Genomic DNA, 19,784 nt, shown 5'->3' with positions numbered 1-19,784 from the left:
GCTGTGTAATGAGGTTGAATTAGAAAAGTTACATATCTAGTGAAATGTGCTTCTTAAGTTTAATGTTATTTATTCAATTAAATTGAATTCAATATTTTAATTTATATTTTTTATTGATCTCCAGCCGTTGGGGGGGTTCGGTGCCTTGCTAAAGATCACCTTGGCAGTGCCCAGGAGGTGAACTGCCACCTCTCCAGCTACTCAGTCAGGCATAAAACAACTCAGCATACCTTCTGCATCCATGTGCTCGGACATTCCCTCTGCCATGTCAGTGGGGTTGCATTGTGCTGTATCTAATTGATATGTTTAGGAAAAAGGAAAACATTTGTAATATGAGCATAACAAATAATTGGTCTTCCCGCATTACTGGAGAACAAATAATCACATATCAGTATCAATGAAGGTATATAATTCACAGGAATAGAATTGAATTACTGAATAGTTTTATGAGCATAAAAAGATGTAAACCATTGCCAATTCAACTAAACACTTCTAGGATAATCTGGAGAGGTGCCTTTTTAGAAAATGTGTTAAACTATAATGATGAAAACTCCAACTGAGGAATATTGTCACAACCCTTACAAACTGTCAAAGACGCATATACAATATATAACAAAATGCAATACAGCTGTTCTGGATGTCTGCAATGGCCCAGCATTATACAAAGACTCACATGAAGGCCTGTATTATTCTTTAGTTAACTTATTTTCCCCACTTTGCATAGAGCCAAATGGTCTGCAGGAACACAAGTGAAGAAAGACAACAGCCACTGTTAATATCACTTACTTATTTCAAATGAAATTTGCTCAGCAGCTGCCAAAATGGCCTCTAATTGGTTTCTTCCGTAAAAGGAGGGCTTCTTGATGTCAAGTCCAGTGGGCAGCCCAGCAACTTTATTCACAAGGGACTGGTAGGGGAGCCTTCAGTACCTCCGGCCTCCTCTGAAAGACATGGACACACACATGCATGCACATGTTACACAATGTTACACAGTTGGATAATTCTAACTTCCCTCCTGTTGAAAGCTAGTTTTGTTAAAGTGTCATAATCTTATGGTTGATGGGTACATTAGATACATCATTTATTAATTTGATAAATGCCATTGATTCTTGAAGGTATATTAGGTTATCAAGATATAACTTTAAGGCATTTCTTTACATCAGTCTGAAAAAGTGGTTGAACATATGCTTACTATATCTCTGGTTGAAAAGATCTTGCACTTTTTTCAAAAGCACAGTGATGGATCTTTAGTAGTGGGTGTTGCAGCTGAGGAGCTGGCTGCAGATGTGAAAACAGACAATTAATTCCATAAAACTGTTTTATGTATATTTGCACTATTATAGGGTTGAGTCCATTTCTGTGGACTTTCATACAACCAATATTACCTTTGAAATGCAGGGCAAAATTGTTGACTGTGTCCATTGAATCAAGGAACACAGTGGCTTCCTTGCTACTCATTTCAAAGAGCTCTAAGCTGGCCTTTTGACTGTCAAAGGATAAAATGGCCGTCTCCACACCCAAAGCCTCAAGCTTGGACACCTTTACAATATTTAGAGAAACAAGCAAACCACAAAAATAGTAAATAATTCATTATAAACAAAATGGACAAACGTTAATTTTAAAAATCCAACATACACTGAAGAAACTCTTAACAGGGCTAGTCAATCTTTATGAAAATAAGTGCTTATGGAGATTACATAAACTATACATTAGCTCCATATACATGGAGTCTAATGGACCCATAGCCATATGTGACTACTAATGTTTCAGTTGACCACCTTGATCTGAATAGACTAGCCCAACCAGTAGGAATTTAGTTTGAGAGGGGTGGTATAAGCCTTCGACAATCTTTTTAATGTGAGAATATTTGATGCCGATAGCCTTGTAAACATTTGACCCAACTACTTTGTTTTACAGATTAGTTGTGGTTTTACAGTGTTTATTCTTTTATGTAGGGTATATGTTGTTGCGATTAAGCACCGCTTATGCTTGCCATCTCATGTTTAATAATTGCTTATAACATACATTTGGATGGACATGGTTTGAGTAGGCGAATCATCGGAGGACTTGATTTAGTACAACCTACATGTTTAAAAATCAGATGGAATGTTTATTTGGGATGAATTCATTTGAAATTATAAAATAATCTACAGATAAACACTCCAATTGTCTGTCACAATGTACTGCTCACATCACAATTGCCATCAATCATCCTTACATCTAATACTATAATGATACCACTAATGCCTAGCAAAGGAAGCTTCTTTCCAAACCTCTAACTTCAGGTTCTTCAGATGCCCTTTTATTTTAAGCTCCCTCATCTCAGGGCTAAGGTCCTGTGTCTGCCCATGTGCCTTCAGTGCTGCTGCCTCCTGAACATACTGTTGCTTGACATCTTCCCTTAATGTGGACCACCTACCCTTAATATCATTCATTGTGCCTGAGAACAAAAATAGATGCACAGAAAACTTAACACCTTAGAGTCAGCATCTCTTTATATAGTAAATTCATACAGAGAAAATCTGTCCAACACACTGGTTGACTTGGCTTGTAAAACCCTGTAACAACTGTAAAAACAAGATAACGTTTGCAGTAGATAACCTGATGATTCTTTTCAATAGACACAGCAGTCTTACACTGATGAATGCAACTTAAGTCTGTGAAATACTTGGCAAATACTTTCTTGAAAATCTGTTTCGTGACCCTTGTGAACCCCTGATGTAAACAGGGCCGCTATGTACAACAACAATCTATTTAGTATAACAATTAAAAGCATCCATTAAATATTGTTTCTCACCTTTGTTTTTGAGAATGTCCCAACAAAAAAGATTGTAAGGTGACAGCTCTCGTCTGTAAAGTTTTTGTTTTGGCGGCTGGGGCTTAGAAGAAGCTTTAAAGGACCTTTTGTAGTTACCAATCCAGTTCTGAAAGAGAGAAAACACAAAAAAGAGTATTACACCAATTAAACTGAATTCAATTCAATTTTATTTATAGTATCAAATCATAACAAGAGTTATCTCAAGACACTTTACAGATAGAGTAGGTCTAGACCACACTATAATTTACAAAGACCCAACAATTCCAGTAATTCCCCCCAAGAGTTACTGTGTGTGTGTGTGTGTGTGTGTGTGTTTATAGCGTAGCAGGGCACTGAAAGGCGTAGCAGGGTGTAGCAGTACATAACAGGGCACTGCAGGGCATAGCAGGGCGTAGCAAGGCACTGCAGGGTGTAGCAGGACGTAGCAGGGCATCGAGCAGGACCACGGCAGCAGCTGCAACCATGATTTAGAGGCCACCCTAATCCAAGGAAAACTGCGGGGTGAGAAAACATAAGGACTCCGGGGAATAATCTCCCCAGAGCTAAGTTAGTAACAAGCATTTCTGGGACATGGATGCACACAGATGGAAAGAGAGAGGAGAGAGGAGCTCAGTGTGTCAAAGGAAGTCCCCCGGCATTCTAAAACTATAACAGCATAACTAAGAGCTGGTCCAAGGCAAACCTGATCCAGCTCTATAAGGGTTGGTAGATAAATCTGACGACTATGAAGAGAAGCAGATAAGTTAACAAAAACATTTGATTTTTACCAGCAGTACAGCAGAATTATGTATTTATTTGATATGTTGATTGTAAGTGTGGCATTAAAGTAAACCTTACCTCTATGACACTGGTTTCCAAACCAGTAGCTGATGCAGCTCTTGATATGAGGGGGGAACCAACCCGTGTCATTCCCTCCTCAAAAAAGGATTTCAAAGTTTCCCTTTGTTCTTCATGAATTTGTGTTCTCTCTTGTTTAATAATAAAGAAAAAGCTGGTCAGCAATAAATCAGTAATAAACAAGTGTCATTGGTAAGTATGGATTTTTAATATCATACTATCTTTCTCATACACACTCGCCTAATGCTCCTAGATTAGCAACTGTAAGGCTTACCTCTCTGGGCCATCTTCAACCTGAAACATAAACAGAGAGAAACTTGCACATGACAGATTTGTATACGGGCACACTTTTTATGCAGCTTGGCCCAAAACCTAATTTGGGATTGTTCAATATAGACATAATGTATGGTAAGAAATAAAAAAACTTACCACAGAAGTCCATGGACTTAAAGCAGCACTGGAATAACAATAAAAGGAAATTGATGCCGTAAAGGGACACGAAAAAAGTTAGATAAAGAGATATTAATGTTACACAGACAGACAGACAGACAGACAGACAGACAGACAGATAGACCTGTGCTTTTGGATATTATTTTTGAAGTTCAATGTTGAGGACAGCAATGAATGTTTATGTTAGTCTCCCTCACTGCTCACTTACAAATAAGTGACAGAGACACCACAGTCTATCTATTTCTAATAGATTGACTGTCATCTGATAACAAACATGGCATGCTTACATTCATGGATTTGCATATAAAATGAAGCTCAGGACACCTGGAGTCCATTTGATGTATTCGCAATGCTACAGATGCAGCCCATGGTGCAGCCATAAAAATACGTTTTGGGTTTGAATATTTCACTCAATGAGTATGATATAGCTTCAGTGAAGCGTTAATGAGCAGCTACACAATATATGCAATAGGCATTACTGTCTACACTGTGTGCAGTGTGGAAAACTACTTACTTTCAAGCTAATGGGGACATATACTAAAAAAAACATGCTAATTAGTAACGTTTATGCTAACGTAACGCATGTAGGCTAATCATATAATAACGTTAGCTAACGCAATTGCAACACGGTTATCTCATGTCAACACTAATGTCACGCTACACAATATAGCTATGCAATAGGCCTTACTGTCTACACTGTGGAAAACTTCTTACTTTCAAGCTAATGGGGACATTTACTAAAAAACAACATGCTAATTAGTAACGTGTATGCTAACGTAAAGCAAACAGGCTAATAATATAATAACGTTCGACTTACGTGCAGTTTAGTGTCCCAAATTATTTTACAAAAACTGAGTGTCCCAAATGATGAGGGTCTTACTTGAGACAGGTAAAGGTTAATGTTAGGGTAGGACAGGTGGTTTAGCAGGTTCATAATTAATTAAGAACATTGTATGGGGAATTTGGGACACTAAACTGCACGTATACCATAACGTTCTCATGTCAACACTAATGTCACACCACCATAAAACATTTAAAACATTTTTTTCTGTATTGTTTTCGCTTATTGACGCCTTTTGACTAAATAATCACAGTTTAAAGGCTCTCATTTTAATGGTCTTACCTGTACATATCCCCGTTATCCAGCAGACTTCCGGTTAGTCTTAAAAATGTGGGCAAATCGCTGATATGCCGACATTTTTAAGTTTATCAACATAAATTTTACATGAATACGTTCACAAAGGCCTTGTGGTGGTCACGATTACATCATTTCACCGATAGCCCTTTTCGTTTTAGCAGTCTGAGGCTTTATTTGAGAGCTTGCTCTGTGTCTTTGAATAGCTCCAGTGTGGCCAGCTGACAGTTTCAGCAGGTGACACGGTCGTTAACCTGATTAAAGATCAAAGAGATCTCATCACAGACTTCAAAGGGGGTTTTCACTGGTCATACGTTACCATGACAACCCTTTCACAGACAGTTGACTTGAATACTACAGGCAGTAATATGAACATTAGTCTACATCTTTAGTGTTCCACTTCTGTCTGACTGTCTCTGTCTCTCTGTCTCTGTCTGTCTTCTCTGTCAGACAGACACAGAAGGACAGAGACAGAGAGACAGAAAAAGTTCTGTCTCTGTCTGTCTGTCTGTCTCTCTCTGTCTCTCTCTGTCTCTCTCTGTCTGTCTATGTCTCTCTGTCTCTGTCTCTCTATCTGTCTCTGTCTGTCTGTCTGTCTGTCTGTCTCTGTCTCTCTGTCTCTGTCTCTCTGTCTGTCTCTGTCTCTCTCTGTCTGTCTCTGTCTGTCTCTGTCTCTCTCTGTCTATGTCTCTGTCTCTGTCTGTCTGTATGTCTGTCTCTGTCTCTCTCTGTCTGTCTCTGTCTGTCTCTGTCTCTCTGTCTCTGTCTCTGTTTCTCCCTGTCTCTGTCTGTCTGTTTCTGTTTCTCCCTGTCTCTGTCTCTCTGTCTCTCTGTATGTGTCTCTCTGTCTGTCTCTGTCTCTCTCTCTCTCTGTCTTTCTCTGTCTGTCTCTGTCTCTCTCTGTCTGTCTATGTCTCTCTGTCTGTCTCTGTCTCTCTCTCTGTCTTTCTCTGTCTGTCTCTGTCTCTCTGTATGTGTCTCTGTTTCTCCCTGTCTCTGTCTGTCTGTTTCTGTTTCTCCCTGTCTCTGTCTCTCTCTGTCTGTCCATGTCTCTCTGTTTGTTTCTCTCTGTCTCGGTCTGTCTGTCTCTGTCTGTTTGTCTGTTTCTGTTTCATGTTTTTATTCCCTCTTCCGTACGATTTTTGGCTCTCCGTAACTTCTGCATACGTTGAGCTATTAAAACCATTCAACTTTTAAAATGTTCAGCTCTTTCAGCTAATGACGGGACGTCTTCAACTTTTTTTCTACTATTTATACTTTTTAAAATATTAAGCTTTTTAACACTTTTTTTTTTAAATTGAAGTCAACGAGATCATGCTTCAAATCCTTCAAATTTTCTTCCGCTCCCAACATTTTCAGCCCCTCCATACTTTCACCTACAGTTCTAAATAAAGAACCTACGGTTCTCTCACACTGTCTCTCACTCATTAGCAGGTGTGGTGATTAATGATCAAAGACAGGCTTTATAAGTGCTAAAGGAACCTTCTTGGTCTATACAGATGATAGTGTAGTGGATAGGGCACATGCCTTTGGTGTGGGAGATCCTGGTTTGAATCCCACTGGGTTACATCAGTCAATGTGTCCCTGATCAAGATCTCATTTTACTTTTTCAACTATTCTCACTACTTCAACTTATTCTTACGGATTTATGTTATTCAACCAATTTAGCTTTAACAATTCAGCTATTCATGTTTTATTTTGGCTCTCTCTTTTTCCTCTCTTCTCTTTCTCTCCCCTCTTCTCTCCTTCTCTCCTTCTCTCTGTCCTCTCTTTCCTTTTGTTCAGCCCCATTCTTTTTACCTAATATATTTCACATCTCATATCAGCTAGATTGATGCTTTTTCGTTCTATGCAGTGTCTGATAATAATACAAAGTATTTCTTCTTTCAGCCGTTTTAGGTAATTCATTTCAACTTTCATCTTTGACAGTATTACAGTTCAGCTTCAAGCTTTTCTAACAATGTATTTTAGCTTTTCACTTGGGTAATGCAGTTTAGCTTCCAACTCTAACAATTTTCCTGATTTTTTAGCAGTGTAGTGCATTTGAGCTTTAAGATTTTTCGTACTATTTGTTTCATATTTCTGCATTCGTGTGTGATTATTAGTTAGAAAATATACTCAGAAATCACAATGTTCTACGTCTTTTGTCATTATTCAACTTTTGAAGCCAACAGTTCAGTTTAGCATAAGCTTTTAACTTTTTAATGAAATTCATACGTATTAAAACGATTTCCACTTTTTCAACTATTCTCACTACTTCAACTTCTTCTTACTGATTTAAGCTATTCAACCAGTTTAGCTTTAGCAATTCAGCTATTCAGCATTCCCACGCATTTTCTGCAGGAAATGCATTTTCTAGTTCTTATTATTCCGTACGTTTTTTGGCTCTCTGTAACTTCTGCATACGTTCAGCTATTAAAACCATTCAACTTTTAAAATGTTCAGCTCTTTCAGCTAATGATGGGACTTCTTCAACTTTTTTTCTACTATTTATACTTTTTAAAAATATTAAGCTTTTTAACACTTTTTTTTAACATTGAAGTCAATGAGAGCATGCTTCAAATCCTTCAAATCTTCTTCTGCTCCCAAAATTTTCAGCCCCTCCATACGTTCACCTACAGACGCCAAACAAACTTTAAAATGTTCATGAAAACTTCAGGTATTAGGCTATATCTTTTCAGCTTGATATCTTTTACAGTTTTTGTGAAAAAGCTGTTTAAGTTTAGTGATCATTTCAGGATTTTTCTTCGTTTCTAATGAGTGTGTGTTGGGGCCAGCTAGAGTGGATGATGTCATCGCTAGAGTACAGAGCCTTAAAAAATTATCTTTGTCCCCTCTCTATAAATTGCTCTCAAGCCCACAATATCTACTTGTCATAAGCAATTTATACATCAAAACGTAGGTATTTTTGTCTAGTTTCAGGCAGAAGTTTGCGATATGACTTATACTTTTGGCTTAATGAGCTTCCAAATGACAAGAGTTCCACATCTCCCTCCATTCACTGCCCTGTTTAACATTCTCCACATTTCTGAGCGAAACGCAGAGCGAACCACTTTTTTAAATCGCTGATATGCCCACATTTTTAAGTTTATCAACATAAATTTTACATGAATACGTTCACAAAGGCCTTGTGGTGCTCACGATTACATCATTTCACCGATAGCCCTTATCGTTTTAGCAGTCTGAGGCTTTATTTGAGAGCTTGCTCTGTGTCTTTGAATAGCTCCAGTGTGGCACAGCTGACAGTTTCAGCAGGTGACACGGTCGTTAACCTGATTAAAGATCAAAGAGATCTCATCACAGACTTCAAAGGATGTTTTTACTGGTCATACGTTACCATGACAACCCTTTCACAGACAGTTGACTTGAATACTACAGGCAGTAATATGAACATTAGTCTACATCTTTTGCGTTCCACTTCTGTCTGACTGTCTCTGTCTCTCTGTCTCTGTCTGTCTTCTCTGTCAGACAGACACAGACAGAGAGAGAGAGACAGAAACAGTTCTGTCTGTCTGTCTGTCTCTCTGTCTGTCTCTGTCTCTCTGTCTGTCTGTTTGTTTCTCTCTGTCTCTGTCTGTCTGTCTCTGTCTGTCTGTCTCTGTCTGTCTGTCTGTCTGTTTGTTTCTCTCTCTCTGTCTGTCCGTCTTTGTCTCTCTGTCTGTCTGTCTCTATGTCTCTGTCTGTCTGTGTGTCTGTCTCTGTCTCTCTGTCTCTGTCTGTCTTTCTGTCTGTCTCTGTCTCTCTGTCTGTCTGTTTCTGTACTCTGTCTCTGTCTGTCTCTGTCTGTCTGTCTGTTTGTTTCTCTCTGTCTCTGTCTGTCTGTCTCTCTCTCTCTCTCTGTCTCTCTCTCTCTCTCTCGTGTCATTTGTGATTTGTGATTTGATCCATGTATATATCCTACTTCTTTTCAGGCAATATATTCACCTCTCAGCTCTTTAGGGTCATACTTTTTTGTTCTATGCAATGGATATGTCTGATAATAATACAAAGTATTTATACATTTAGCCTTTTAGTCAATTTATTTGAACTTCCACTTTTGACAGTATTATAGTTTAGCTTCCAGCTTTTCTAGAAATGTATTTCAGCTCTTAGCTTAATAAGGTAATGCAATTCATCTTCCAACTGACAATTTTACATTTCAGTGTCCAAGTTTTTCAGCAGTGCAGTGCAATCCATTTGAGATTTTTCAAACAATTTATTTCATATTTCCGCATTTTCATTTCTGTTTCTCATAATATTTGTAAGTCTTCCAGACTTAATCATAATTTCAGTTAGAAAATAAATTCTTTTATATATTAGTGGTGTTATTCAACTTTTTAATAAAATTCATGTTAATTGAAACCATTCATACTTTTTCAACTATTCTCACTACTTCAACTTCTTCTTACTGATTTAAGCTATTCATCCAGTTTAGCTTTAGCAATTCAGCTATTCAGCATTCCCACGCATTTTCTGCAGGAAATGCATTTTCTAGTATTAAATGATATGATGTTAACTGTTGATACAATCCAGTAACGTGAGTAACATAATGAAGCCATTAAAACACTGGAAAGATCTTTGGTCCATAAGGATTTAGATTATCAGCCATAAAGTCTAAACCATCCGAGGTAGACTGACCCCGAGCTGTGAGGTTGTGAAACAAAGGTTTTTCTGCTTCTGTAGAAGACACAAGTCTGGATTTATTCGCCGTGTTAGGGCTGCACAATATGAGGAGAATATGCAATATGCAATGACGTTGAATATCTTGATCAGGATATAACTTGTTATAAATAATCACATATTAAATTGTTCTCAGTTCTGCTGCTTTCAGTATTCTGATAAAATACAACAAAGTGCTTGTTGAATTGAAAACAAACTTTCTTTTATTTAACAAATTGAACATAGAGTTGAATATAAAAGGCAGCACTAAAAAACGAATGGCAGTTACATTTCTGCTGATATTTGTATCAACCAACACAACAAATCTCTGACTGTCTTTTGCAACATTTTGCAGCCTTTCGTGATATGTTCATTGCGCCGGGTTATATCGCGATGACGATAAAAAATTGATATATTGTGCAGCCCTACGCCATGTCATGGAGTAGTACCACACAATACAATCCTAAGTGGCATAACAGTGGCAACTCTGATTGGTGGAGCTCGCTGTTACCATGGAAACTTTTACCGAACCTGCAAACGGCTACAGCTAGCTGCTACCACTGAAGTCTCCCGGTCAACTTTTCACCGCCCGCTGATACGACTCGATGGCTGACGGAGCTCTGTCGCCTGATTTCATTGGATATAATACGAATTGGTGTAAATAACTGTCTGAAAGAGTAGTTAAATGACAAATCTTATCATAGATGCACAAATCATTCCAATAAATGCAATGCACATTTAAATTAATGAAATAATAGTTATGCATCTTATCTACAACCCACATATTTAAGATGAGAGAATAAGAAAATGATTGATGTGAATCAGCTTATGACATACTTAACCAGTCACGTATACACTAGTTTCAAAGTTTCACTTCTCTAATCTACCCGGCAACATGCATTTCTCACAGTTGGACCAAAATACATTGCAATTCATTAAGTATGAGCATGGTCTGGTCATTTTAAAAGGAAAAACAACTCCATGTATTGTTGAAAACACTTGCGCAAATAGATGATATCTGGGTTGAACCAGAACATTAGTTCAGTCTGAGGACAGGTTCCTCTTCTCAGTACTTCTCCATTCTCCTGTCATCTAGTCTTGGTATGTTAACATTACACTTTCACCCTTTGACCATTTAAATGCTCGGGTCAGGTCCCTGGTTTTGATACACTTTGTGTGCAACAATTCTCTAGAACGGGTATGTATGATGTATTGTATGATGTCGGACAAAATTAGGCGAACGGAAACCAATCACATGACAGTTAAATTTACATAACCAGGAAGATTTGTTGCCTAAATATTACCAAGTAGTTTTGTGGTGTGTGTGTGTGTGTGTGTGTGTGTGTGTGTGTGTGTGTGTGTTGGGTCTTTGTAAATTATAGTGTGGTCTAGACGTACTCTATCTGTAAATTGTCTTGAGATAACTCTTGTTATGATTTGATACTATAAATTGAAATTGAAATACACTGCGCTCAGACTCTATTGGGTGTCAATGCTGTGGTAGAGGGCCAATCACATATCACATTAAGTCAAAGAACACAAATAATTTTTCTATAGATCTGGGTACAAAAAGAATAGAATGCATGTATTGTTTGACTGGAGGAGTTTCCATTCTACTTGGTACTGACTTATTTCAGTTGGTAATTTAAAAGGCATAACGATACCAAGCCAAAATGATCAGTAGTGTCCAGCCTCATCCGTGGATTGTACTTGTTCTCGATTCATGGTTTCTTCCTTCAAGGTAGCGTTCTCAGATGCTCAGTCAGTTGATGTGTGTTCAGTTTGTCCATTGGCAGTAAGTCATCGTTCCAGTCGTCTGTCAGCGGTCTGCAGATATCTCCTACTAGCCACGACATGTGTCATTGATAAACTTGAGAATCTCTTCCAGTTTGTTTTCCAGTTTGTCAGTCATCAATTTGATTTTGGTGTCAATGGTGCTGATGTCAGGTACAACTTGTAAATCGATCGCTATAGTGGAGATAATTTGGGTTCTCTCTTCACATCTCTCACCATGGTAACCCTCCCAACAATCACACATCCATTCATTGGAGTCCATCAGCTGCTTGCACGTTCCATGGTTGCTACATGTTTCACCTTGGCAGACAGGCAACCTCCGGGAGTAATAGATGGAAATCTTTCTTGGATACCAGGTTCGCGGCTCACAGTAACGATGGCATAAGGGTGCTGGGGCCTCAGCAAACTTATTCCCATAGGCAGCATGTGTCGCTTTAGCATAATCTTTAAAGATCAATTTCATCTGGTCCGCATATGGATTAGGCTTTGGAGGAAAATATACACACTTATTTGTTTTGTCCTTAATATCACATGGTTGATATGTTTCAAAGCATCTAGCAGCTGCTTGGATAACATAGTTATCATACAATGCAACAGCTATCAGAGTGTAGCCCACAGCGATGGTGATCGTGTCCACGGTGACCTTAGCTAATTCATTTAGTTCGTAATGTTCTTCCTGCTCTGTGCAGTACACCAGCACCACCCAGTTGTACCAGTTGTACTTCTTATCCAGAAACTCTTTTACCTTATCAGCGATGGCTTGTTTGTTGTCAGCACTGAGTCCTTTGCTGATCTCCTTCACGTCTTCCTTCACATATTGCATGTGGTTGTCCAGGCAGTATTCCAGAGCTGATTTCTGAGCTGCGTAGACATTGTTAAACATCTGGGTGTGTTTGGTTTTTATGCCTAATATATCCAAACCGATCAGTTTCCAGTAGACCTGGTTCAGCACTATCCCCTTCCACAGCAAACTGCTGAAATAGATGTTATATTTGCCGATCTCTTGAACGTCACATTTAAACTTCTTCCTCAGCAGTTCATTGAGGTTTCCACTGAGAGACGTGTCTTTGACCGTCAGGTAATGGTAGAGGTTGGCCACACTGGCTTCAGTTCCTGTGTTCTCATAGTAGTTGACAAATATCTCTGCCAGTCGGAGTTTGTCCTCTTCACTTTGTACCGAGTAAGTGTTCTGAAGAAGCTCATCGAACTTCTTCCAGGAGTTGAGGATGCGGACTTCGTCTTGAGAGTAGACGCTGGCGTAGTTAAACCATTCTACATCTGTTGCCAGGTTGGAGATCTGGATGGAGAGCAAGTCCAGCTTTCTGTTCACTTCAGCAAACCCTTTCTTCACCTCGTTCAGCACCGGGTCATCCTGAGGGATTAAGATCAAGACCATGTTGACAAAAGACGCAACCAGAACTCCGACGCCAGGCGCCAAGCTGGCGACGTTGGCGAGACTCTTCATCACAGCTGACAACTTTTTGGTGTCAATCTTTTCAATCCCTTCTTTGACGATAGTGAGGAAGCTGCTTGCCAATGCCAAAGATTTATCCACTTTCTCTCTGGTTTCGAAATCCAGGTCTCTCTTCACCCTGTAGGATGGTGAGACGATGGAGGATGTGGGGTCATGTGACTGAGCTGAGAATTTTGTCCAGTAGAGAAGAAGGATCAATGAAGCCAACAGCATGGAGGCAGACAGCCGAGGGAACGCCATGACTGCAACACAGACAACACAACATGGAATCATGTTCTAAACGCTGCAAGTTCAAGACTCACAACTAGGGATGGGTCTCGAGACCCGGTTCTATTAGGACCCGGTTCCAAAATTCTCAAAACCCAAAAATCAATAAGGTCCGAGCTTATCGTTACTGCTATCCAGGCTAGTGGATCATATAACTTTGTCTCTAAAAATAGATCGGTGCGTAAATCGTAAAAATGATTTACGAGCACAATGTGTGCGTAAAGACCATAGTAATTCTCTGATGCTCCGGGACGGATGTTAGACGCTTCTGTTGCAGAAGCATCGCTGCATGGTATAATAAATTGTGTGTGTTAAGATATTTACACATGTAATAATTGATTTTATCTAATTTAATCAATATATTTACAGTATTGAACTTGAATATAATATACAGCGGGGAAAATAAGCATCGAACACATCAACATTTTTCTCAGTATAGATATTACATACAAAGAAATCAAAACATGTATGTCCATGACAAAAGTTCTGTGTAATAAAGTGGAATGATAATGGGAATAAATATTGAACCCATGAAGAAAAAGGGGTGTAAAAAGGCATGGGAAGCCAATAAACCAGCTGAAATCAGTCAGTATTTAGGAAGCAATCCTGCCCCTATTAGTGCAAATTAATATCAGCTGGATTAGTCCTAAATGATGGCCTATAAAAAAGGTTTCTCATTACCAAGGTGTCACTCAAGAAGCATTTCATAATGGATAAAAGCAAAGAGCTGTCCCAAGACCTTCTCAAGATTATTGTAGAAAAATATACATATGGCATTGGTTACAGACGAATATCTAAACTTCTGAAAGTTCCAGTGAGCGCTGTTGGGGACATTATCCGGGAGTGGAGAGAACATAATTTCACCATTAACAGGCCACGACCAGGTGCTCCTCTTAAGATTTCTGTCAGAGGAGTCCATAGAATACTTAGAAGAGTTGTCGAAGAACCACGGACCACTCAAGGAGATCTTCAGAAAGACCTGGAAGAAACCCTAACCCCAGGTACAGTTGTTTCAAAGAAAACAATTAGTAATGCACTCAACTGCCATGGCCTCTATGCACGCACACCACGCAACACACCACTGCTCAAGAAACGGCCTGTGGAAGCTTGCTTAAAGTTTGCTGCACAACATCTGCACAAGCCAAAGACATACTGGGAGAATATAATCTGGTCAGATGAGACCAAAATTGAAGTCTTTGGCTGTCATAGCATACAGCATGTTTGGAGGAGAAATGGCACTGCACATCACCCTAAAAACACCATACCAACATTAGGGCTGGGCATCGTTCAAAATCTTTCGATCCGGTGCCAATTTCGATACCTCAGTTTCGATACCGGTTCCTTAATGATACTTTTTTCGATACCATATGTTTTAAAATCCATTTAAACATCAACAAAAAATACATTAAACACAAAACTCTACCTTAATTGTGAATCAAAACAGTTATCAAAATTAAAAAAATCTGGTAACACTGCTCACTCAGAGTAACATTAATAACACTGGTTGTGCTTTTGGATAGGGGTGCGCCAGTCACATACTCAGGATTGGTATCAATCCCAAAAAATTAACAAAGAAAGAGAAACCTTTTTGCCACAACATGAACATATTATAAATAATAAATAAATAAACAAATGACATTGTGTACAGGCTAATATTGAACTAACTAAAAAGCAAAGGAATGTAAACAACAAAGACTTTTTAGGTCAAACTGCATAATGACACAAACCTTTAACAATAAACTTGGTGACTGCCCTGTTGTCAACATTGAACTAATGAAGAACTAACTTAAGTGCAAAGGAATGGAATTGAATTGCCTTGTTGCTGAAATGTGCTGTAGAAATAAAGTTGCCTTGCCTTACAACCTCAGCCTGTCAGTCAGTCACCAGGGCACAGAAACCACCGTTGTGCCTGTTTGTCTTACAGGAAGTGTAAAACAACAGCACAGCAACTGCTTTTGGCTCGCCATTAATATCATATCACAGTGAATGGTGTCTGGGCGAAGTTTTGAAAAACTGTAACCACACTTGAAACCACTTTATCGGCATTGCCGTGACTCACTGTGACTTCAACAGAACTGCAGAGCCGACGTAGTTTACCCCGTCCGCACCTCTGCACGTGTGTGTGTGTGTGTGTGTGTGTGTGTGTGTGTGTGTGTGTGTGTGTGTGTGTGTGTGTCGGTCGGAGCGCCGCTCTCTGTCAATATGCAGAGAGGACAGATAAGCTTGTGCTTACACGCTCAGACGCTTTGGAACCGAAATTTTTCGGTGCCATAAAAGTGCCGACATTCGGTGCTCAGCCCTAACCAACAGTGAAGTTTAGAGGTGGGAGCATCATGGTGTGGTGGGCTGTTTTACAGTATCTGGCACTGGCAGACTTCATATATTTGAAGGAAGGATGAATGGAGAAATGTACCGTGACATTGTTGATAAGAATCTGCTGCCATCCACCAGGATGCTGACGATGAGACGAGCGTGGACAATTCAGCAAGACAATGATCCCAAACACACAGCCAAGGAAACTCTTAACTGGTTTCAGACAAAGAAAATCAAGCTATGAAACTGGCCCAGTCAATTACCCGACCTGAATCCAATTGAAAACCTCTGGAAAGAACTGAAGATCAGAGTTCCAATCCACTCCAATCCAACTTTATTTGTAAAGCACATTTAAAACAACCAGGTTGACCAAAGTGCTGGACATAGACATGATTTCAGACTGATTATAAACACACAAGTAACAAAAACGAACATTTAAAACAAGTAACAAACAGGAAAAATTAAAATGCAGAATACAACTCTCAAGCAGGTTTAAAGGCCAATGAATAAAAGTGAGTTTTAAGTCGTGATTTAAAACTGTGAACGCTGGGGGCCAATCTGACATGCAGAGGCAATTCATTCCACAGCCTTGGGGCCACGACTGAGAATGCTCAATCTCCCATATTTTTGGGCCGCGTTCTAGGGACAACAAGGAGTAGCTGGTCTGCAGACTTTATTGACCTCAGAGGAGCGTGCAGCTTCAGTAGTTCAGCGATATACGCTGGAGCTTGACCATGAAGAGCTTTAAAAACAAACAACACAATCTTAAAATGTATTCTTCTAGAGTTCATAGAAGATGCTCCCGGAACCTTCAAGATTTGAAGACAGTTTGTGTGGAAGAATGGGCAAAAATCACAGATGAGCAATGTGGTTGACTAGTTTCTTCATACAGGAGGCATCTTGAGGCTTTTCTAAGTATTAAATACATTTCAGCAAGTGTGTTCAATACTTTTTTCCTGTTTCATTTTTACTTTATTACACACAACTTAATTTATGGACTTATTTGTTGTGATATCTTTGTATGTGTGGATTACTTGAGTTGTTATTGACATCTGGTGAAGAATTCATGCTGATAGCCCCATCAGAAATATCTTTACTGAGAAGAATGTTGACCCGTTCAATACTTCTTTTCCCCGCAGTATTAAATAAAAGATAAACATTTGAGCAGATGTGTTTTAGCAAAATGTGAAAACAATTAATTTATTATTAATTAATTAATTATCTATTAATTGAAGAAATTGTAATTGGAGGGTAATTCATAGTTACAGATGTTCTTTTACCATAGACATGTAAATTCACAGTCTATTCTTTACATTTTTTATTTTTGCGTTTAAAGAAATACAGAAAAAATCTGTAAATAATTTTTTTTTTTTTTTTTTTTACAGAAAGCAAGCAGAGAGTTCAGACCTGGAGAGAGGCTTGGAGAGCTCAATGCTGGCCCAGAAACGTCTGCCTGCTGTGATTGGTCGGCTGGCTGGATGGTTGCTGGATGTGATGGAGGTCTCTGACGACAGTCTGCAGGTTGTTGAGTCTCAGAGGAAGCCCCTGATCTCTGAGCCTGACAGGCCAGAAGCAGTCCTTTTTAAAGGAAGCTGATTGGCCACACCTTCTGGCAGGTGGAGCTGAGGACACAGAGGTTTACCATGTAGGGACAACTCTCTGATACACCGCTGATAACGGTCTGTGGGCTCATTTGGTTTAAACCAGGTGTGTTAATCTCAACTTCACTAAGGGCCACTAAGGGTCACTCTGAGAATCACATCAAGAGCCAGACATGTAAAGTTTATTAACATGCTTGTATTTCATGGAAAAGTCAGATATCTTTGACTGTATTTAAGCTCCCAGATGGCAGCTGATACCAGCTGTAGATATTAATGTTGAACTGTGTGAGTCCCAGAGAGGAGGCAGGAGAGGCTGTTGGCCTTTAATCGGTTTGCTCATTGAGCTCAAACAAGAGTCAAGATAAACAAATAAAGAGTTCAAAGTCTCACTGTATTTCTCTAAATTAGACTGAATGATTTCAGTAAACTGTCAGTAAAATGATAAATCAAACTTTATTCTTTATTTAGCATTTAAATTAACCTTTGACATTCAGGTTTTCATGTTTGTGCTGACACAGGACTGAAGGGGCTCTGCCTCCAGTGCTGCATCCAGCTCTGATTATACATCCATGAATTTCAGCAAGATCGCTGCAGTCAGCAGCGGAGAAACAAGCTACAATGTAAGTTAATCGGACAATTGTGCAGCTTGTATTTACCTTCAAAAGTGCTCGTTTTGCCGCTGACAGACTCAGATTAATATTCTAAGTGTCTGACAACATTATGGAAAGGATCCCTACAGAGATAGACCTTTGAAACCTCTTTAAGACCTTTATGTTTAACTAGAAAAAGCTCTGAGGTCGCTAGCATTAAACCCACCAGACTCCATTTAAAAAAGCAATTCTTTTAGCGTTTATAGAGCCAGTGTATGTTAACATGTAAATCAATAAACTATGTTTATTTCAACCAAAACTAGAGTTGTGATGGTTGGAAAAATGGAAAGACGACCCAAAACGGCTTTGTGTTTCTGTCGACGTTGAGTGGTCTATTTTACGATGATAAAATTTACTGTTTATTTACATGGAGTCTGCTGGGATTAGCGAACTCATTTTCGCGGATGGTTTAATGTTTAATAAAAGGATCTTACTCTTTAACAGAAAGGTCGACCTCCTTAGAAATCCTTTCCATAATATTGTCAGACACTTACAATATTAATCTGAGTCTGTCAGCGGCAAAACAGGCACTTTTGTGAAGGTAAATACAAGCTGGACGATTGCCCTATTAACTTACATTGTAGCTTGTTTCACTGCTGCTGACTGCAGCGATCTCTCTTAATACTGGACCAATGTCAAAGATTGTTGTTCCCATCAGTCACTTAGACACTAAAAACATAGGCAAATAGGGTCCAGGTTAAACAAAAGGGTAGTTCCTTTATGGACCTGAACAAGTAGTAACCATGGGAGTGGAACCATCCATCCCATTTGACATGAACACATCAGTTCACTAAAACAGTGAGTTAGTTCAGAGTCAACATGCTTTATTTATTTTGGCATTTTGGTTTGTTGGAAAAGCCAACGTCCTCTCAGTGGTTCCACCTTTACCAGCATCTCTTTCACAACCTTCACCTACAGGAAACCTCTGTTATGTAATGTTAATATTAACATTACGGTCATATCCAGTCTCAGTGGGTGCTTTTATCTTATATTTAAGACAGTAAAAATAATGGACTAAACTTCTGGATCTAAAAAGTGAAGCCAACGCTGAAGCTCCTTAAAGCTGCATTCTTTAACTTCCAGCAGGGGTTTTAACTGACACCAGATTATTATGCTAATTTATTTATTTAGATATTTTATTGCATGTAATTTAGATTTATTTGAAGGACCTGAAAGCAGTGACATCTGTACATTAGGGGCCAGTGGGGCCCACCAGATGGCACCACATGATCAATAATTCAAAGTAACTAATAATATATAATTTATATGTATATTATTTGTAACTAACATTGTTGCTCGTTTTATTACATATAACAAAGGTAGCGCTGTCCGATACATTCCAAATATCTTCCTATGGGCGATGTACTTAAAGTCAGTAGCCTGCTAACGTTACTTTTAGCAATGTTCATTTGGTGAGCATGCCCCCCCCTCCAGCATTCATTAATCAAGTGAGCAGATGAAAACATTGTGCGCATATTCAACGCACTTTCAATAATAAGCTCTGGGGCATGAACATGTTGGCCCTAAACCCAATAAAACAGAACGACCTTCGTCAAGACGTTGTTGAAACATAATTTATGTGGCACGGGCATTGCTAGCCAGCTACTAGCTAGCACAACTGTCAGTTATGTTCATTTGTTAGCTACTACTAATAGCAAGCCTAATACAGCGAAGCAATATGAATCAAGTTATTAAAAGATAAATTTAGTACATTGTAACCGTGTTACATTAATATGTGCAGTTGTGATTTCATGTACGAGTTGCATTTGGATTCATTGAGCAAGTAGCTTTGTGTGTAGTTTTATTC

General features: G+C 39.0%; 1 protein-coding gene and 2 pseudogenes across 2 annotated transcripts in view; all 3 read right to left on the bottom strand.

Moving 5' to 3' along the window:
* LOC116062301 overlaps positions 1-19,784 on the bottom strand; it is a 1,036,964-nt pseudogene that overhangs the window by 514,344 nt on the left and 502,836 nt on the right.
* LOC116055158 lies at positions 202-5,260 on the bottom strand (annotated as a pseudogene).
* The window catches only part of LOC116055156 (SE-cephalotoxin-like), a 521,701-nt gene continuing 513,606 nt past the window's right edge, over positions 11,690-19,784 (bottom strand). Inside the window, exons 1-2 of one of the 2 annotated variants that reach the window (XM_031306961.2) lie at positions 17,134-17,289; positions 11,690-13,388 (exon numbers count right to left, since the gene is read on the bottom strand). In XM_031306961.2, coding sequence (XP_031162821.1) covers positions 11,722-13,386 — 1,665 coding nt within the window. In that variant the 5' untranslated portion in view covers positions 13,387-13,388; positions 17,134-17,289 and the 3' untranslated portion in view covers positions 11,690-11,721. Of the gene's footprint in view, positions 13,389-17,133; positions 17,290-19,784 lie in introns of those variants that run through there. The other variant, XM_031306962.2, reaches the window with a different exon arrangement.

The sequence above is a fragment of the Sander lucioperca genome, chromosome 21 (assembly GCF_008315115.2).
Source record: "Sander lucioperca isolate FBNREF2018 chromosome 21, SLUC_FBN_1.2, whole genome shotgun sequence".
Lineage (NCBI taxonomy): Eukaryota > Metazoa > Chordata > Actinopteri > Perciformes > Percidae > Sander > Sander lucioperca.
Note: the sequence above shows the minus strand (reverse complement) of the source record. Positions and strands in the feature narration are given on the sequence as shown.